The sequence below is a fragment of the Dipodomys spectabilis genome, unplaced genomic scaffold (assembly GCF_019054845.1).
Source record: "Dipodomys spectabilis isolate Male_0828 unplaced genomic scaffold, ASM1905484v1 ptg000069l, whole genome shotgun sequence".
In the NCBI taxonomy this organism is placed as follows: Eukaryota; Metazoa; Chordata; class Mammalia; order Rodentia; family Heteromyidae; genus Dipodomys; species Dipodomys spectabilis.
This window is the reverse complement of record NW_024870746.1, coordinates 1897793-1917100: the sequence shown is the minus strand read 5'-3', so window position 1 is coordinate 1917100 and position 19308 is coordinate 1897793. Positions and strand designations below refer to the sequence as shown.

The window sequence follows — 19308 nt, the reverse complement described above, 5'->3', positions numbered from 1 at the left end:
TCCTATCTCACATCTGTTTTAGAATAATAAATAGCAGCCATCTTTACCACCTAAAACCACTGTCTAATGTTTAAGGGTGAATTCTTTCAGCTCAAAAAGTACAGAAATAGGGGCTGGGAAGGTGGCTCAGTGGTAGAGCACTTGCCTTGCATGCCTGAGGCCCTGGGTTCAATTCCTCAGCACCACATAAGAAAAAAGAAAAAAGCCGGAAGTGGCGCTGTGGCTCAAGTGGTAGAGCGCTAGCCTTGAGCTGAAGAGCTGAGGGACAGCGCCCAGGCCCAGAGTTCAGGCCCCACGACCGGACCAAAAAAAAAAAAAAAAAGTACAGAAATAACATATAAGAGCCAATGTTTTGAGTCAAGGGGAGCTGAAAATGTTTCTCCCTTCTTTCTCCATTTCTCCCTACTTTATCCTATTATACTAAAATAAATCCTTGCTAAAACTCCCCTTGTTATAAGACTCCCTGAAATGCTTTTCACGTGTGGATCTGAAGTTGCTGTGATTTTGTGTAGAAACTGGGAAGGTAAAGGAGCCTCAGTGACACTGCAAGACACTGCAAATGTCATAGAGACAGTTGAATACAGGGCTCAAGATGAAGAATCAAGGAGGTCTCAGGTTGTCTTGAGTAACTGAATAAATAATAATGCTATTTGCTGAAATAGAACATTTCAAGAATAGGAGCAATTTCTGGGAAAAGTTATATATTACACATTAACTGAGAAGGCCTATAAGAGTTCCAAAGTAGGCTGGGAAGGTGGCTCAGTGGTAGAGCGCTTGCCTTGCATGCCTGAGGCCCTAGGTTCGATTCCTCAGCACCACATAAGCAAAAAGAAAAATGCCGGAAGTGGCACTGTGGCTCAAGTGGTAGAGCGCCAGCCTTGAGCTGAAGAGCTGAGGGACAGCGCCCAGGCCCAGAGTTCAGGCCCCACAACCGGACCCAAAAAATAAATAAATAAATAAAAATAATTAAAAAAAAATAGAATTCCAAAGTGAAGATACTGAATTATCTATTAGAAATGTAGGGTGGAAAGCTGGGTACTGGTAGCACATACTTATCATTCTAGATACTCAGGAGGCTTAAATCTGAGGATTGTGTTTCAAAGCCAGCCTAGGCAGAAGTCTGTGAGACTCTTACTCCAATTAGCTAACAAAAAGCCAGGAGTGGGGCTATGGCTTAAGCAACAGAGAAAGAGGAGTGAGGAAAGAGGTGGGAGGGGGGATAGGGAGAAAGTAAAAAAAAAAAGAAGGGTTAGAGCTGCTGAACACTCTCCCTTGGGCCATTTGCACAGGTTCTGTTGGACATGTGCCACTACAGCCAGTGGTACCTGTCAAGGTGCCCACCAACTTGGAGCTGCTCATGCTGAACACGAAGTGGCCCTTCCTGAGCTGAGAGTCATTAAGTGGCCAGGCCTCAGGCCTGCCTTTGGTTACCTCCATGGGTTTCAATGTCCTGGCTTCTTTTTTATTTTTATTGTGAAAATACCATACAGAGGGGTTACAATTACATGGGCAAGATAATGAGTACATTTCTTATCAAGCATTGTTGCCTCCTCCTTTGTTTCCCATCTCCCCCCCACTACCCTTGCCCCCCAAATCCTGGCTTCTTTCGATTACTCTCATGTAGATGTCAAAGTACCTGACATCTCAGAGGATCACTGCGTTATACTGCACTATATGTTCCAAAGAAAGCAGCCAGGCAAGAAAATCTTTTTCCTATTTGGTAACTGTAAAAACTTTGTATTTTTCAGTTATGAGTTTCCAATATGAATACTTCTGCTAATGTGTTAGCCACATGGAAAAATGAAATGCAGTTACTGGATATTGAAGAGGCAAGAACCTAGCTTTCAAATAGAGAGGCAAACCCCTGCTAATGTGACATAGAACCAAGAAGGAACTAGACTAGAAAGCTGAGAAAGTTCCAGTTGAGGTACCCATAGCATTTAGAATGAGTAAATAAATGTGAATAGGTCATTCTGATAAGGGTCTGCACTGATCTTGGCTGTGTACTCATTTCGAATACAGATTTGGGTGGTTTTACTACCCTTGCCATGGGTCCTACTGGCCAGATTAGGAAGTGGCTTGTGCCTCTTCTTTTCTTTTCTTTCTTTCTTCCTTTCTTTTTTTTTCTGGTTGGTCATGGGGCTTGAACACTGGGCTTGGGCGCTGTCCCTCAGCTCTTCAGCTCAAGGCGAGCGCTCTACCGCTTGAGCCACAGCGCCACTTCCTCTTTCTTTTCTTTTCTTTCTTTCCCTTGCTTTCTTTCTGTCTTTCTTTCTTTCATTCTTTCCTCCCTCTTTCCTTCTTTCTTTCTTTCTCTTTCCTTTCTTTCTTCCTGTGCCTCTTATTCTTAAAGCTTCCTCACAGAAGTTCATAAGTAATAATGTAATGATTGTTGGTTAGAGAACTGAATATAAACAAGACACAGGACTCTCACTTTTCATGTGAGCTCAGAAGAGTTAAAAGCAAGGCAAGCATTGGTGGCTCACACCTATAATTCTAGCTACTCAGAAGGCTTGACATCTGAGGATCTCGGTTCAAAGCTAGCCCGGGCAGGAAAGTCCATGAAACTCTTATCTCCAATTAACCACCAGAAAACCTGAAGTGGCATTGTGGCCAAGTGGTAGAGCACTAGCCTAGAGCTGAAGAGCTCAGAGACAGGGCCTGGGCCCAGAATTCAAGCCCAGCATCCAAAAAAAAAAAAAAAAAAAAGCAAGCCTGGCGTACTTCCAAGTTAATTGACTAAAGATTATTGATGTTTGCAAACATTACTGTGAAAAACAATTTACTTTTTTTTTTTTGGTTGGTTATGGGGCTTGAACTCTGGGCCTGGGCACTGTCCCTCAGCTCTACAGCTCAAGACTAGCACTCTACCACTTGAGCAACAGCACCACTTCCAGCTTTTTCTGTTTATGTGATGCTGAGGAATCGAACCCAGGGCCTCATGCATGCAAGGCAAGCACTCTACCACTAAGCCACCTTCCCAGCTCCTGAATTTACTATTAAATACTTTTTGAAGTAGTCACTTTTTAGACACTGTTAAGCTCACAGACTCAATAGGTACAGATGTTTGATAGGTAATTCAAATTAAAAAAATTACAGAGTAGAGCCGGGTGCTGGTGGCTCACGCCTGTAATCCTAGCTACTCAGGAGGCTGAGATCTGAGGATCGTGGTTCAAAGCCAGCCCAGGCAGGAGAGACCGTGAGACTCCTATCGCCAATAAACCACCAGAAAACCGGAAGTGGTGCTGTGGCTCAAGTGGTAGAGCGCTTGCCTGGAGCTGAAGAGCTGAGGGACAGCGCCCAGGCCCAGAGTTCAAGCCCCACAACCGACAAAAAAAAAAAATTACAGAGTATACTGGGTGCAGGTGGCTCAGGTGTTTAATCACAAGGTTCGAAGCCTGCCAGGGCAGGAAAGACCCTGTGAGACTCTCAGCCCCAATTAACCACTCAAAAACTGGAAGTGGCTCTGTGGTTCAAAGTGGTAGAACGCTAGCCTTGAGCAAAACAGCTCAGGGGCAGCCACACGCCCAATACCAAAAAAATGAAAACAATAAAAATTACAGAGTAGCTGGGAGATGATGACTCACACCTGTAATCCTAGCTATTCAGGAGGCTAAGATCTGAGGATTTCGGTTCAAAACCAGCCCAGACAAGAAAGTCAGTGAGATTCTTGTCTCCAATAAACCACCAGAAGATCGGAAGTGGTACTGTTGCTCGAGTGATAGGACGCTCGCCTTGAGCTGAAAAGCTGAGGGACAGTGCCCAGGCTCAGAGTTCAAGCTCCACAAAGGACCAAAAACAAAAACAAAAGAAGATTGTGTTATTTACACATGGGCCATCTTTTTCTCTCAACCCCAGTGAATCAGACAGAATAACTGTCAGGGAGTTGCCATCATTTCTATCTTAAATGGAATAGATCTTATACGTCTCTGAATCCCAGTTGCATGAGCCCACAAAAGCATGTTCTGTTACACAGCCTCATAAAACATACTTCACTGAGGGAAAAAGCTGGACTTCTTAGCTTTAATTGGATTCAACAGCAGAATTCAGCTTTGATGAGTCCAGCTTCTCATGGTAGGCAGAAAACTCTCTATTATAATGGAAAAAAATTTAAACATCTTTTACGTTTTAATAATTGACTGAGGTCAAATCAAATGATCCCAGCATAAATTTTCCTAGGATTCATTTCTGTTCCTACATGTTTGTTTTTTTTTTGGGTCCGGTCGTGGGACCTGAACTCTGGGCCTGGGCGCTGTCCCTCAGCTTTTCAGCTCAAGGCTAGCGCTCTACCACTTGAGCCATAGCGCCACTTCTGGCTTTTTTCTTTTCTTTTTTTTGGGGGGTCCAGTCGTGGGGCCTGAACTCTGGGCCTGGGCGCTGTCCCTCAGCTCTTCAGCTCAAGGCTAGCGCTCTACCACTTGAGCCACAGCACCACTTCTGGCTTTTTTCTTTTTGCTTATGTGGTACTGAGGAATTGAACCCAGGGCCTCAGGCATGCAAGGCAAGTACTCTACCACTGAGCCACCTTCCCAGCCCACCTCCTACATGTTTTTGTATGAGTGTGACTGTACTAGGGCTTGAGCTTAAGCTCGTTTTGGCTTTTACGAGAGAGGAGTTTTATAGACTTTCCTACCTAGGCTGGTTTCAAACCATGATGCTCATATCTCTGCTTCCTGAGTAGCTAGGATATATATTTGTTGTTTTGTTCTGTGGAGCTGAGACCAAAGCCAGGCCCTTGGGTGTGCTAGGCAAATGCTTTTCCATGAGCTCTACCATATCCTCAGTCAAGCTGTTTTTCTTCTCTCTCTTTTTCCGGTCGTGGAGCTTGAACTCTGGGCTTGGGGCTGTCCCTATGCTCTTCAGCTCAAGGCAAGTACTCTACCACTTGAGCCACAGCACCACTTCCAGTTCTCTGGTGGTTTATTGGGGATAAGAGTCTTATAGACTTTCATGCCCGGGCTGGCTTTGAACCTTGATCCTCAAATCTCAGCCTCCTGAGTAGTTAGAATTACAGGAGTGAGCCATCGGCACCTGGCTCACGCTGTTTTTCATAATACACTTTTTTGTGTTGAGGATGATATCCACCAAATTGGGTTTATATTCTGTCAAATTCAAATACTGTAATATTTTTTTCTTTTTTTGGTGCTGGTCCTTGTGAGAGGCTGAAAAGCTGAGCTGTGAGAACCAAAAGGACTGGGAGTTTGGAAGCCCTTCTTCCAGTATACTCTCAGAATGCTGAGTTTCCTGGAAAGGTCAATCAGTTCTACCTTAACAGGAATTCCAGTTTTTTTCCCCCCAGTGCTGAGGCTTGAACTCAGGGCCTGAGGGCTGTCCCTAAGCTTTTTTTGTTCAAGGCTAGCACTCTACCACTTGAGCCACAGCACCACTTCTGGCTTCATGTGGTGCTCAGGTATTGATCTTAGGGCTTTGTGGATGCTAGGCAAGCACTTTACAACTAAACCACAATCCCATCCCAGGAATTCAGATTTCTGTCCTGGGTGTGGTCTAATTCAAACCTAAACTGCCTAGGAGCCTTAGGGTTTATGCAAATTGTAAACTGTTTACTGTTTAGCCTTAGTGGCCAAGAGAAGAAGTCACTTGTATACAAAATATTGACCCCTGTTGATGTTTTCACTTTACTCTCTGCACATACTTTGATTAATGGAACCTTGGGATCTGAAGCTGGCAGGTTTCAGGTCCCCTAGTATTCCAAACCTCAATTCCAGTCTGGTCTCCATTACTGCCTTGTCCCAGGTTGCAGTGGTCTGCAGGTATGTGGCAGGTTGTGAGAGGTACTATGGCTTGCTTTTCCTCAAGGCCAGGGCTCACTTCAGGCTTTTGGGGGGTAGTTTAGATAAGAATGTCACAGGGCTGGGACTGTGGCTTAGTGGTAAAATGTGTGCCTAGCATGCATGAAGCTCTGGATTCAATTCCTCAGCACAATATAATCAGAAAAAGCCAGAGTAGTGCTGTGGCTCTAGAGGTAGAGTGCTAACCTTGAGCAAAAGAAGCTCAAGGACAGTGCCCAGACTGGCAAAAAAAAAAAAAGTGTCACACATTTTCCTCTGGTCTGGCTTCAAATCATGATCCTCAGATCTCAGCTTCTTGTGTAACTATAATAGACCTGAGCCACCGAAGCCTTGCTACTTTTTATCTTAATCAGCACCATTATTCTCCAGTTTTAGGTTGGGATTAGGAAAGAGATTTATTTCAGGTGGTTTGTTGAGGGAGTGTTCTCCAGTAAAACCTCTGAGGAAGTGAAGGATAAAGATATGGCAGAGAGAAAGGCAAAGACAGTGACTGGTAAATCTACACTGGGAACAGTGGAAGATAAATGGTACAAGTGTCCCACCTAGAGGAAAGGTGGGAATTTTGCATGATGGTATTGTCTGATTGCACATAACCACTGATAATGCAACCTCTACCACAATCCCAATTGCCTTCCTTATAAAAATGGACACCATACTCCTCTCTCTGGCAGAGTATACCCCCAAGAATGTCCAGACTTCACTGTTATTGGCACAGGATAATTCTCAATAAAGCAGCTATGAGCTATTAGCAGCTTACACACTGGTCTAAGTGGCTTACTTGGTGGGGTGACCTAGACTCTCATCCCTGAGCCCTGGAGGTCACACTCTTAGCAGGTTATAATTGTTATTTACCGACTGCTAAAACTAAACATGAAAAGCCTAGAGATACACCAGGGGATCACATATACCTAACATGCTTGCCTCTCTGCTTCCATTATGTTATAGTCTTACCTTCTCATACTAACATGCTTGCCTCTCTGCTTCCATTATGTTATAGTCTTACCTTCTCATACAAACATGCTTGCCTCTCTGCTTCCATTATGTTATTGTCTTACCTTCTCATACTAACATGCTTGCCTCTCTGCTTCCATTATGTTATTGTCTTACCTTCTCATAGTCAATTATCCCAGACTGTACACTGCCTTTTCTTTGCCTGGTAAATCAGCTGACATTAGAAGCCCAAAGTGATAAGATGGTAACCATTATTAGTTTACTGAGATTCTTAGGTTGGAAACCAGGGTCTCCAGACCTGTAGAACGTCCCAATACAGCCAAGAGGGTTCACACGGAATTGTGAAATATGCTACTCTATACTTGATGGAACTGCTCCTTCAAAAAGTCATTTCAGGGGCTGGGAAGGTGGCTCAGTGGTAGAGAGCTTGCCTTGCATGCATGAGGCTCTAGGTTCGATTCCTCAGCACCACATAAGCAGAAAAAATAAAAAAGCCGGAAGTGGCGCTGTGGCTCAAGTGGTAGAGTGTTAGCCTTGAGCTGAAGAGCTAAGTGACAGCGCCCAGGCCCAGAGATCAGACCCACGACCGGACCCAACCTGGGAAGGAAAGTCCTTAAGACTCTTATCTCCAGTTAACCACTAGAAAACCCAAAGTGGCTCTGTGGCTTAAGTGAGAGAGCACTTGCTTTGAGCTTAATTGCTGAAGGACAGTGCCCAGGCCCAGAGTTCAAGCCCCACGACGAAAAAAGAAAAAAAAGTGCAATTGGTGAGGACCTGAGTTGAAACTCTAGTAGTGTGTACACCCACACACCCACACCCAGCTTTCTCACTTCTACGAGGCCCGCAACTTCTCCATGGGAAGTATTTGGTAGGATTATGAAATCCAACTGGTATATACATAGTCATATGTCTACTGCTACACATTTTGTCATTAAGTGGGTCTTTTGTTCCATGGCATAATTATGTAGAATCAGCAATAACCACAACTTCTTGAATAGTAGTACGGTCTGAGGTACTGTAGGCAGAGCAGGAAGAGCAGGGTATGTATTAATCCTGGTTAGGATAAACATTTATCATTTCCCAAATAGAAAAATGTTTATTATAATCAGCTGGTTGTTCTCCTTGAGTAGTACTGAACCAGGGGCTGTGCATTAAGTTTCTGTTGCTGACAGAATGGACAATGTAAACTATTTATTTATTTATGCTGATACTGAGGTTTGAATTTAGGGCTTCAAGATGGCTAAGCAGGTATTCTGTCACTTGAAGCACTCCAGCTTTTTTCGCATTGGTTCTTTTTTCTTTTTGTTGGTCATGGGGCTTGAACTCAGGGTCTTGGCACTAACCCTGAGCCTTTTAAGGATAGTGCTCTACTACTTTGAGCTACAACTCCACTTTTGGTTTTCTGGTGGTTAATTGGAGATAAGAGTGTCATAGACTTTTCTGTCTGGACTGATTTCAAACAGTTATCCTCAGATCTCAGCCTCCAATAGCTAGGATTACAGGCATGAGCCACCAGCACCTGGCTGTGTTGGTTATCTTCAGGATGAGGTCTTGGGCTGGGAATGTGGCTTAGTGGTAGAGTGCTTGCCTAGCACTTGCATAAAGCCCTGGGTTCAATTCCTTAGTACCACATAAACAGAAAAAGCTAGCAGTGGCACTGTGGCTCAAGTGGTAGAGTGCTAGCCTTGAGCAAAAGAAGCTCAAGGACAGTGCCCAGGACCTGAGTCCAAGCTCCAAGACTAGCAAAAAAAAAAAAAAGATAGGGTCTTGGTGTTATGCTCTAGACTAGCCTAGAAATTCAGTGGCAAAAAATAAAAATAAAGCCGGGTGCCGATGGCTCACACTTGTAATCCTAGCTACTTAGGAGGCTGAGATCTGAGGATAGCAGTTCAAAGCCAAGCCCGGGCAGGAAAGTCCGTGAAACTCTTTTCTCCAATAAACACTCAGAAAACCAGAAGTGGCGCTGTAGCTCAAGTGGTAGAGTGCTCTCCTTGAGCTGAAGAGCTGAGGCCCAGAGTTCAAGCCCCATAAGTGACAAAAAATAAATAAAAATTCAGTGTTGATATACTTTTTAGAATTTGACACTACATTGCTATATATCCAATTACATAACCAGTGGACAAAACCTATTACACATGGAATAGTTTGGGGCAAAAAAACAAACAAAAAATTGGGACTGGAGGTGTGGCTCCATAACAAGTTCAAGTTCTGGTTTCAGACCAAAAAAAAAAAAAAATAGTTTGGGCATTGTTGGTTGGCTTATGTTCAATCAAATTAAAAATAACAAGGGGCTGGGAAGTTGGCACAGTGGTAGAGTGCTTGCCTCACATGCATGAGACCCTGAGTTAGATTTCTATCACCACATAAACAGAAAAAACCAGAAGTAGTGCTGTGGCTCAAGTGGTAGAGTGCTAGCCTTGAGCTGAAGAGCGCAGGGAGAGTGCCCACACTCAGAGTTCAAGCCCCACAACCGACAAAAAAACCCAAAGAAACAATTACAGTTACATAGGAAAAATAATTACAGTTACACAGGAGGCTGAGATCTGAGGATTGCAGTTTGAAGCCAGTCAAGGCAGAGAAGTCTATGAGACTATTATTTTCGGTTAACTACCAAAAAGCCATGGTAGAGTTATGGCTCAAGTGCCAGTCTTGGGCAGAAAAAGCTAAGAGTGCCATGGCCCTGAGTTCAACCTCCAGTAAACACACACACACACACACACACACACACACACACACACACACACACACACACACACACACACACGAGTACCTTAGGAATAAAGCTAAAATGGACTCAAGTGTCCTTTACATTCCTCAAATATGCCAATATTAGACCACTAAAAATAAGAATCTATAAAAGAAAACTGGTGGGACAGTTCAAAGGGCAGGCCATTTCTGCTCTATCTTTGTTGAGTTTTTGGTTGGTGTTTTAAGGAATCTGATATTTAGGCCCCACAATTATTATCACAAGTATGCTTCATCCCTCAAAGAATTGAGGACTCTCTCATTCAGACCTGGTTCTTCCATGCTCTAATAATGTGATACCCGGAGTTGCCCAAATAGCCTAAAGCCCCAAGAACATTTCCCGTCTTTCAATGACACTGAAGGTGTGGCATATGTAAAGGTAAAAAGTTGTAATCCAGGGGGAAAAAAATATCAGGAGCTCAAAGTGACTCAGATAATGAGTATAAATTAGGACAGTGAATCAGGACAGCCATCTGGGCTGACCAAACATGTAACAGCAAGGTCCTTAAAGTCAATGAAAAGAGCAGTCAGTTCAAAGACAGCTAATTTAGAAACATATTAACAACATATTTCTAACATAGTTACAATACATACAATTAACATATAGGGCCAGGTGCCAGTGGCTCTAGCTTGTAATCCTAGCTGTTCAGGAGGCTGAGATTTGAGGATTGTGGTTCAAAGCCAGTCCTGGCAGGACAGTCCATGGAACTCTATTTATTGATTGAACTCTGGGCCTGCGTGCTGTTCCTCAGCTCTTCAGCTGAAGGCTAACCCTGCCACTTGAGCCACAGAGCTACTTCTGGCTTATGTGGTACTGAGGAATTGAACCCAAGGCCTCATGCATACAAGACAAGCACTCTACCACTGAGCTATCTTCCCAGCCCCTCCATGGAACTCTTATAACTCCAATTAACCACAAAAAGCCAGAAGTGGAGTTGACATATGAAAGATTAGGTAGAGTGGTAGCCCTGAGCTCAGGGATAGAGCCTAGGCCCTGAATTCAAGCCCCAAGACTGGCATAAAAAAATAAAATAAGGGTTGGGAAGAAGGCTCAGTGGTAGAGAGCTTGCCTTGCATGCATGAGGCCCTGGGTTCGATTCTCAGCACCACATAAGCAAAAAGAAAAAAGCCGGAAGTGGCGCTGTAGCTCATGTGGTAGAGCGCTAGCCTTGAGCTGAAGAGCTCAGGGACAGCGCCCAGGCCCAGAGTTCAGGCCCCACAACCAGACCCAAAAAATAAATAAATAAAATAAAATATAACGACTATTCAAGAGCTTCCCAGACTGAAATACTCAGGAAATGAGAACAAACAGCTGTCCAGTCTCCTTTGCCAAGTGAGATGAAGACTGAGTTGGGGGACCAAGGAAGCACAGCATGTACCATACACAGAACTATCTCCTAACATCCACATTCTGCAGCTTACAGAAGTTGGGAAAGCCCGAAAAAAGACCTAGATGAAAAATAGGCCACATTCCTCACTCAGTATTTATTAGAACTGCCCCAAACTGCACCCCTTTCCTAAGCACTTTCCTAAACCAAGTATTCTAAGGGAATCAGTTGTCTCAAATAAGCCACAATGTATCTGTGTAGAAAGGCCATTCATTTGTCAGACTTAACAGGACAATTATGTCTTTGCCTGAGTAGGAGGGAAGGAACTAGTGAGACTGGTGGTTATATTGGATGAGGGGGAACAGGATGGGTCTTCTTTTGTTACAGCTTGGGCACAGGTTTAGAATAAACAAGAATTTAAAAAGAGATAAGGACAGATACAGGACAAAGGAAGGTCAGAGGCTGGATTCATCCCGATCACATGGCATTGTAGAAAGAACAAGGGTAGCAACTTGAATTCCCAGGCTGGAATAGGGAGTTGAGGGCTCAGCACCTAGAGAAAGAAAAAGCCTAAGGCTTCTCTTCCAATCCCATTGTGATTACATATTAAAGTTCTTTTCTTTTGGTGAATTATGTACTCTGCCCCTGCTCCCCAATTCCAAGGAAAGGAGTAGAAACAAGGCACAAAGACCCCAGGAGAAAAGGTGAACATGAGTGTGGCCATATTTAACATTATTTTGGGAAAGGGAAGAAGGTACATGCCCCAAGAAGGATACCTTCTTTAGCTAGGCCTTTTCTAGCAGCAGAAACCACAATAGGGCTCACAAAATGGCCTATGGTAAAGATCCCATTTCTAGAAAAACAGAGGGAAAGGCTCAGCTGATATGGCACAGTCTTGAATAGGACGATGGGGCAGTGAGCAGACCATTCCCACAGATGACACTCCTGCCTCAGTTCTCATGGTTCTGCTGACTCCAGATGTTCCCCATGGCTGGGACTCAGGGAAGAAAGCGCGCTGTGTTTCACATGATCAGACACTGCTCACCACTGGCACCTGGTGGACCCGATAGATTGAGGGCATCCAGGTCAAAGTTGAGACCAGGAGGCTGGAGAAAAGACAAAGGGACTCAGATAATTGCTCATACTTCATTCAAGTCAGAGCTTCTGACAACCCATCCCCTGCATCCACAATTATCACCCTAGATAGAAACACTGGAGTTTACAGAATTATGGAAGCCAGGGGCCAAATTAAAATCCAAGAGGACACATACTCACCATTTCCCCAGCCAGCTCTTTTGGAGGATGGCCCAAATCCTGTAGCTGAAAATTAAGAGAATATGAAATCTTAAATCATAAACAGGGGCTGGGAATGTGTCTTAGCAGTAGGGTGCTTGCCTAGCATACATGAAGCCCTGGGTTCCATTTGTCAGTACTATATAAACAGAAAAAGCCGGAAGTGGTACTATGGCTCAAGTGGTAGAGTGCTAGCCTTGAGCACAGAGATACTTGGATAGTGCCCAGGCCCCGAGTTCAAGCTCCAGGACTGGCAAAAAAAAAAAATCATAAACAAATCACAGAAAACAGAAGAGGTCAGAAAAATGCATTTGATTAGCTCTCTGTCTTCTTCTGACCATGCTATGTGGTTTCTCTTGTGCTCCCTTCTCTACCCAAGTTTGGTGTAGCATCATTCCCCAATACTTTCTCCACTTAACACTCAAGTAGACAGTTCCAGTGGGAAGACAGCAAGACGAGGCCTACCTGCTGCATAAGATCGAGCACCGTCTCAAAACGTGCCTTCTGTGTTGCCTCACTGTCTGTGGGTGTCTCTGCCTCAAACTGCTCACAGATTTTGCACATGACATTGTGCTGCTCTTTATATTTTTCAAACTGTTCTGGAGGTAGAGATTCCCGATGATCTTGCAACCATTCTGGATACTAAAGAAAAAGAAAATGGATGAGGAAGAATTAAGTGAACAATGGGGATGGGGGGGGGGAGGAATAATACATGAATTGTCAAGAAAAAAGGGACACAGGAAAAAGAAAACAAGCAAGTTCAACACGACAAATAGCACTGATTCCAACACATCGCCTGATTGTAAATTATGATCAGTAGAGACTGACAAACTATTTCTTTCTTTCTTTTTTTATAGTCGGTTGTGGGGCTTGAAATTCTGAGCCTGGTGCTGTCCCTTAGCTCTTCAGCTCAAGGCTAGTGCTCTACCACTGAGCCACCTCCCCAGCCCCTTACTATTGTTTTTTTTTTTTTTGGGTCTGGTCGTGGGGCCTGAACTCTGGGCCTGAGCGCTGTCCCTCAGCTCTTCAGCTCAAGGCGAGAGCTCTACCACTTGAGTCACAGCGCCGCTTCCGGCTTTTTTTCTTTTTGCTTATGTGGTGCTGAGGAATCGAACCCAGGGCCTCAGGCATGCAAGGCAAACGCTCTACCACTGAGCCACCTTCCCAGCCCTTACTATTGTTTTTAAATCCTTAAAAATTGGGCTGGGACAGGCCCAAAGAAACATAGGCCCCATGGTTTCCCTTATTTGCAATATCTAGTATATGTATGAGTCAAGCGGAAAAGGTCAGATAATGTGATCTTAGGAAAATGAACGCTTAGATATGTATTTTAATGTTTTTTTCTTTCATGCATGTGTTTCTAATGCATTTATAAGATTATTTCTTTGTTGCTTTGTATGTCCCTCCCCCACAATATAACCCCTGCTTTCACTATATTTGATGTCAGTATAACTTGTGGGAAAAACAAGTCGTTTAAGCATACAGGTGGACCTGTTGCAAAAATGAGAAGTACAAGTTGTCATGTCCATAATGAGCTTTACAATGTCAGTGCGGGGGTGGGGAGTGGGGGGGTGGGGAGGGTGGGGGGTGGTGGAAGGATGGGGACTGGGGGGGAGGGGGGGACTGGGGGGGAGGGGGGAGGCTGGGAAGGGATGTGAAGGGTAAACAAAGGAGGAGGCTGCAATGCTTGGTAAGAAATGTACGCATTATCCTGCCCATGTAATTGTAACCCCTCTGTACAGTATGTTCACAAATATAACAAAATAAATTAAAAAAAAAAAAAAGAGTAGATTATATGAAAAAAAAAAAAAAAAAAATGGGCTGGGAAGCCGGGCACTCCTGGCTCATGCCTGTAATCATAGCTACTCAGGAGGCTGAGATCTGAGGATTGCGGTTCAAAGCCAGCCCAGGCAGGAAAGTCCATGAGACTCTTGACTCCCATAATTACCACTCAGAAAACTGGAAGTGGCACTGTTGCTCAAGTAGCAGAGTACTAGCCTTGAGCTGAAGAGCTGAGGGCCAGTGTCCAGAGCCAGAGTTCAAGCTCCATGACCGACCAAAAAAAAAAAAAAAAAAATCGGGCTGGGAATGTGGCTTAATGTAGAGTGTATGCCTAGCACAAATGAAGTCCTATACCTCAGCCAGAAGTGGTGCTGTGGCTCAAGTGGGAGAGTGCTAGACTTGAACAAAAGAAGCTCAGGGACAGCACCCAAGCCCTGAGTTCAAGCCCCAGGAAAAACAAAACAAAACAAAAACCCAAAAAACAAAATGTAAAAATGTAAAAACGACGGATTAGGAATATTAACTCAAGTGGTAGAGTACCTGCCTAACAAGAAGAAGAGTTTAGACCCCAGTTGGGGGAGGGAGGCAGTGAGGAATGGGGGAGTAATAAAGTATAATTTCTAATTAAAAAAAAGTGAAAAACACTCTTTGAAAGTTGGCCTTAGGCCCACATACCTTGGCCTGTTGCCTCTTTGTACTATTAATTTCATACTTTGCCACATGCTGACTTGTGTCACTGAAAAGCTTATTCTTTTTTTTCTTGTCAGTCGTGGGGTCTGAACTCTGGGCCTGGGCACTGTCTCTCAGCTCTTCAGCTCAAGGCTAGCACTCTACCACTTGAGCCACAGTGCCACTTCCAGCTTTTTCTGCTTATATGGTGCTAAGGAATCGAACCCAGGGCCTTATGCATGCAAGGCAAGCATTCTACCACTGAGCCACCTTCCCAGCCCTGAAAAGCTTCTATTCTTTTTTTTCTTTTGGGGGGGGGGGGAGGGGGGTCCAGTTATGGGGCCTGAACTCTGGGCCTGGGCGCTGTCCCTCAGCTCTTCAGCTCAAGGCTAGCACTCTACCACTTGAACCACAGCGCCACTTCCGGCTTTTTTCTTTTTGCTTATGTGATGCTGAGGAATTGAACCCAGAGCCTCAGGCATGCAAAGCAAGCGCTCTACCACTGAGCCACCTTCCCAGCCCAAAGCTTCTATTCTTATATTTTATCTCTTCTGTAAAAGTGCACTGGTGGCAGGAATCAGGTAAACTACTCTTTAATTGACTAATGTACAGGTGGTAAATCCCAGTGAATCCTTATTGGAGAAATGAAATACATGGGGCTGATAAGACAGCCCTAGAGTTTTGACCCAGTTTATAGAAAACTAGAACTGAACCATTTCTCCTTCTACCCCACACCTTCTCAATTGTGGTACCTTTCTTCTTTCCAAGATACAATTGCCCCCACTCCCAACCAATAAAGAAAGGAGGAGACTTGTACATTCAAGGTACTCTGACACTCTGAGCAAAGTAGCTCATTTAGGTTAGTATATTGGAGCGTGAAGGGAAAAGGCAACAGTACAAATTCACAGACCTTCTCTGTGATCTCCTTCAGTGATGGATATAGCACATCCCTGGAGAGTAGGTTTTGCATGATGCTCTGCATGATGGGGAGGATGTTCCCATCTCCATCCCCTTCATCCATGCCCAGCCCCTCCATGGCTTTGGTCAGCTCTTCTTCTGACATGCCTGAGTTCTAGATAACACAAGAGATATGTGATCAGGCATAAAAACTTCCTGGGATGCTTACTACCCTGTGAGATGAGAAAGAAGAACCATCTAAACTTGCCTGTAACAAAATACTGAGGCAGAAACATATGTGAGAAGCATCTGTCTTTTGAAACTGTTGATAAAGTATCTGGGAGTGGGCTGCTTATTGTGCCCTACCCCTACTCCTTACCTGAAGGTCAGTGGCATTTTTGGCTAGTCCACTTAATGTCTCCTTTAGGCAAGAAGTGAATTCTTGTTGGGAGGTTGCATCACTACCTAGAAGAGATCAAAAGAACTAAGATTATGGGCTGGGAAGGTGGCTTAGTGGTAGAGTGCTTTCCTACCATGCATAAGGCCCTGGTTCAATTTCTCAGTACAGAGAAAGCTGGAAGTAGCTCTGTGGCTCAAGTAGTTAGAATGCTAGCCTTGAGCAAAAGAAGCTCAAGGACAGTGCTCAGGTCCAGTTCAAGCACCAGGACTGGCAAAAAAAAAAAAGAAAGAAAAGAAAAGAAAAAGAACTAGGATTATTTAGGTCTTGAATTGTGTTCGCTTGTCTAAATTAATCTGGTTATAGGCTTGGACATAAAGTATTCACCGGTAAATTGCGATCACTTCAGATATTTGAAGTGATTTCACATCACAGTCATATCATAAATCTACATGGATTGTGTTAGTTCTTATCTTCCCCCTTTCACTAAGCAAAGTTCCCAGACCTTCTCCCATTACCTTGCCCCATCCCATGTTTATAACTACAGGACTGCTACCAACTTTACAGAGAATACTAATTTTCAAGCAACAAACCCTTAAGAGGCCTGTTTAGATATTTCCCTTTATTTGGGATCTCCTCACCCACTCTCCCAGCAGCCTCTGAGAGCTTCTGGAATTGTTCCACCAGGTGGGGCTCTTCCTCAGCCAACTCCTTCATTGCCTTTTCAAACTCTGCAGTGGCTTGGGAAGCCAGCTCACTGTCGAATAATTCCTGGAAAAACTTCTCTTGGGAGGCAAAGAGGGCATCCTGCAGAAAAGGAGTGGCCAAAATGCAACTCTTACAGCATTGTGCTATACTTGGTCTCTATAGAAGCCCAAGCAGTATCTTTGGGAAATGCAGCACCTCCCTTCTACCCTCCCTCCATGGAATATTCTATTTACTCATGAGGACAGCAAGAAGAGCATTTGGCCATTGAAGAAAGAATATAAGGTGGCATATTAACCCAACATTTAAGTCTTCTGTTTTCTCAAGGACCTTCCTTGAGATCCCTCCACACAACCTTAAGTCCTTGTTTCATGAGGACTGAAGCCTGTAATAGCACTCAGCAATGTGAGGCCAAGGCACCCTCCCTGCCCTCCCTCAGGCCAACAGGGGCCTGGTTCATGCCCATCCCCTCCCTCACCCTTCAGGGGTTGGGATTTATACTTTGGCAGTGTCTCCTGGCGATCTCTTCTGGGGCCCTGAAGCATCGGGGGCCGTGGTGGTAGGAGGGGGTGCTGGGGAGGGTTTGGCTTTATCGAAATCATCAAGAGCACCTTCAGAGACAAGAGATAATGGTATGTGTGTTGGGGATGGATGAGGATGCAAGGCTGGGTGATTTCTGGAGAAAATATTAGGAAAAATATTTTTTCAAAGTGTGAACTTCCTTCAATTTCCTCCTTTTTTTGGTGACTCTTCCTCCCAGCCTACTGATCAGTAAGTCTCCTATCTTCCTTAGGATTACAAAATTTATTGTGATCAAATGGTAATAAGTCACTTAAGGTAGAACACATTTTCATCTTAGAGTTGGGAGAAGAGGCAAAAGAAGTTCTGCAGAGGCTGGCCATGGGTGGCTAGTGGCTTATGCCCATAATCTTAGCTACTCAGGAAGCTGTGAGGATCTCAGGAGCTAGCCAAACAGACAAATCCAAAAAACTCTTACCTCTAATAACCAGCAGCAAAAAGCCAGAAGTGAAGCTGTGGCCAACCTTGAGTGGAAAAAAGGCTAAGGAAGAGTGAGAGACCCTGAGTTCAAGCCCTAGTCTTGGCACATACACATACACCTACTAGTTCCCTACAAATTTCGTACAAACATCCAAAAAGAAGAGTGAACATAGATGTCCTTAACCCCCAGAACTCACTCAGAAGCCTTAACAGGGATAAATCTTGAAAAGAAAACACAAGCTATCCCACCCAGCTGGTGGTACCCACTGGTCCTGGTACTAGTGGAAACTGAGGCACTCCATAATACATTCCATGGAATTTAACTATCTTATACTAAAATCTCTTTTTCCTTCAGCAAGCTCCTAAAATTCCTACTGGCCTAATCCCTGCAGATAACTCACTGCTAATTCAGAGTTATTTGGCACTCCTCACGACTTCTGCTCTTTTTTTTTTTTGGCCTGCCCACATCTCTGTGACTGTGCAAGAGATAAAAAACTTTCACCTCTGTCCTGAAAGCCTGTGTTGTCACCACTACATTCTGTCTGCCAAGCCTAGGGAAAGGACATGGTCAGGAAAGAGTGGAGGAGTAGGCTAAGAATGAAAAGAACATCTACCATCTTTCAAGAGGATGAACTGTCCTCACTAGGACGGCTCCACCCTTAGTTTCTCAAAATAGTGGAAAAGAAGGCTGTTTAAGCTATTGACATGACAGAACTGTAATGGCCCGGGAGGAAAAAAAAAAAGAAAAAAATGTTAAGGAAGACCCGTGTGAAGGAAGATTTGACAAGGCACTGGGCATCCCGTGATGGGGGCTATGTGGTTCGCAGCCATCAGATGTTGCTAACTAGCCCAAGAAAAGTTAGATTTCAATAATTTACTAATCTAAAGCAAGGGAAGTTTGGGGCAGGATCGTAAGACACCTCTGTACCAGTTACCGTCTCCCTTTCTGCAGGGAGAACAGGGGTCAGAACTGGCCAAAGGTCCAGGTGCCCTCTCCAGCTCCCGCTGCGGAGGGGCCAGGGTGACCCCGAGCTTTTCCTGGGGTCCTAGCCTTCCCGCCCCGCCCCCAAATATTTCAGGTTCACTTTACCACCTGAATGAGTCCTCACCCTCGTTCTCTTCGGACCTTTTCCCATTACCAGCTCTTACTTTCCAGAAGCTCTTCCAGTTCCCGGTCCGCTTCAACCCCGACACCAAGGCCTTCTTCAGCAGCCGCCATCTTGCCGCCTCCCACTCGCCGTAGGAGGCATGACTACCGGCGACGCCGCGTGCCCGCCCCCGCCCCGTGCAGCCAATGAGATCGCTGGTCCTTGCTGAGCCGCCATTTTTAAAGGGACCGGAACCTGTGGGGATTTTTGTGACTGTTGTTTATTTACCACTCGGGCTGGAATCTTCCAATTGGTGAAATATAGCCAGATTAGGCGTGATTCACGCCTGTAATCCCAGTACTCTCAAGGCTGAGATAGGAGAACTGTTCCAAGTGTTTAACTTGAGATATATAGAGATCTTCACCTCAGAACACAAATCAAAACATTGAGCTAAAGCTGTGTCTCACTACCTGTAATCCTAAACTACTCAGGAGGCTGAGATCTGAGCTTCACAGTTTAAAGCCAACCGCGGGCAGGAAAGTCCGTGAGACCCTTATGTCTAATTAACCACCAGAAAACTGGAAACCGCGGGCAGGAAAGTCCGTGAGACCCTTATGTCTAATTAACCACCAGAAAACTGGAAA

General features: G+C 44.6%; 1 protein-coding gene across 1 annotated transcript; it reads right to left on the bottom strand.

The window, feature by feature from the left end:
• Window positions 1–10972: 10972 nt before the first annotated feature.
• Window positions 10973–18809, bottom strand: Pex19 (peroxisomal biogenesis factor 19). The gene is made up of 8 exons (XM_042682084.1): window positions 18726–18809; window positions 17079–17188; window positions 16514–16679; window positions 15855–15940; window positions 15489–15650; window positions 12593–12769; window positions 12110–12154; window positions 10973–11940 (listed from the first exon to the last, which is right to left on the bottom strand). Exons 1-8 carry the CDS (start codon window positions 18793–18795, stop codon window positions 11857–11859), a joined length of 900 nt encoding a protein of 299 aa, XP_042538018.1. The 5' UTR covers window positions 18796–18809; the 3' UTR covers window positions 10973–11856.
• Window positions 18810–19308: the final 499 nt, after the last annotated feature.

Coding starts and splice junctions, on each gene's coding strand:
- Pex19 (XM_042682084.1), bottom strand. CDS start 18,795: ATGGCGGCTGCTGAAGAAGGCCTTGGTGTCGGGGTTGAAGCGGACCGG. Junction 12,155..12,592: donor TGCTCGATCTTATGCAGCAG/GTAGGCCTCGTC, acceptor CTTAATTTTCAG/CTACAGGATTTGGGCCATCC. Junction 11,941..12,109: donor AAGAGCTGGCTGGGGAAATG/GTGAGTATGTGT, acceptor TCTTTTCTCCAG/CCTCCTGGTCTCAACTTTGA.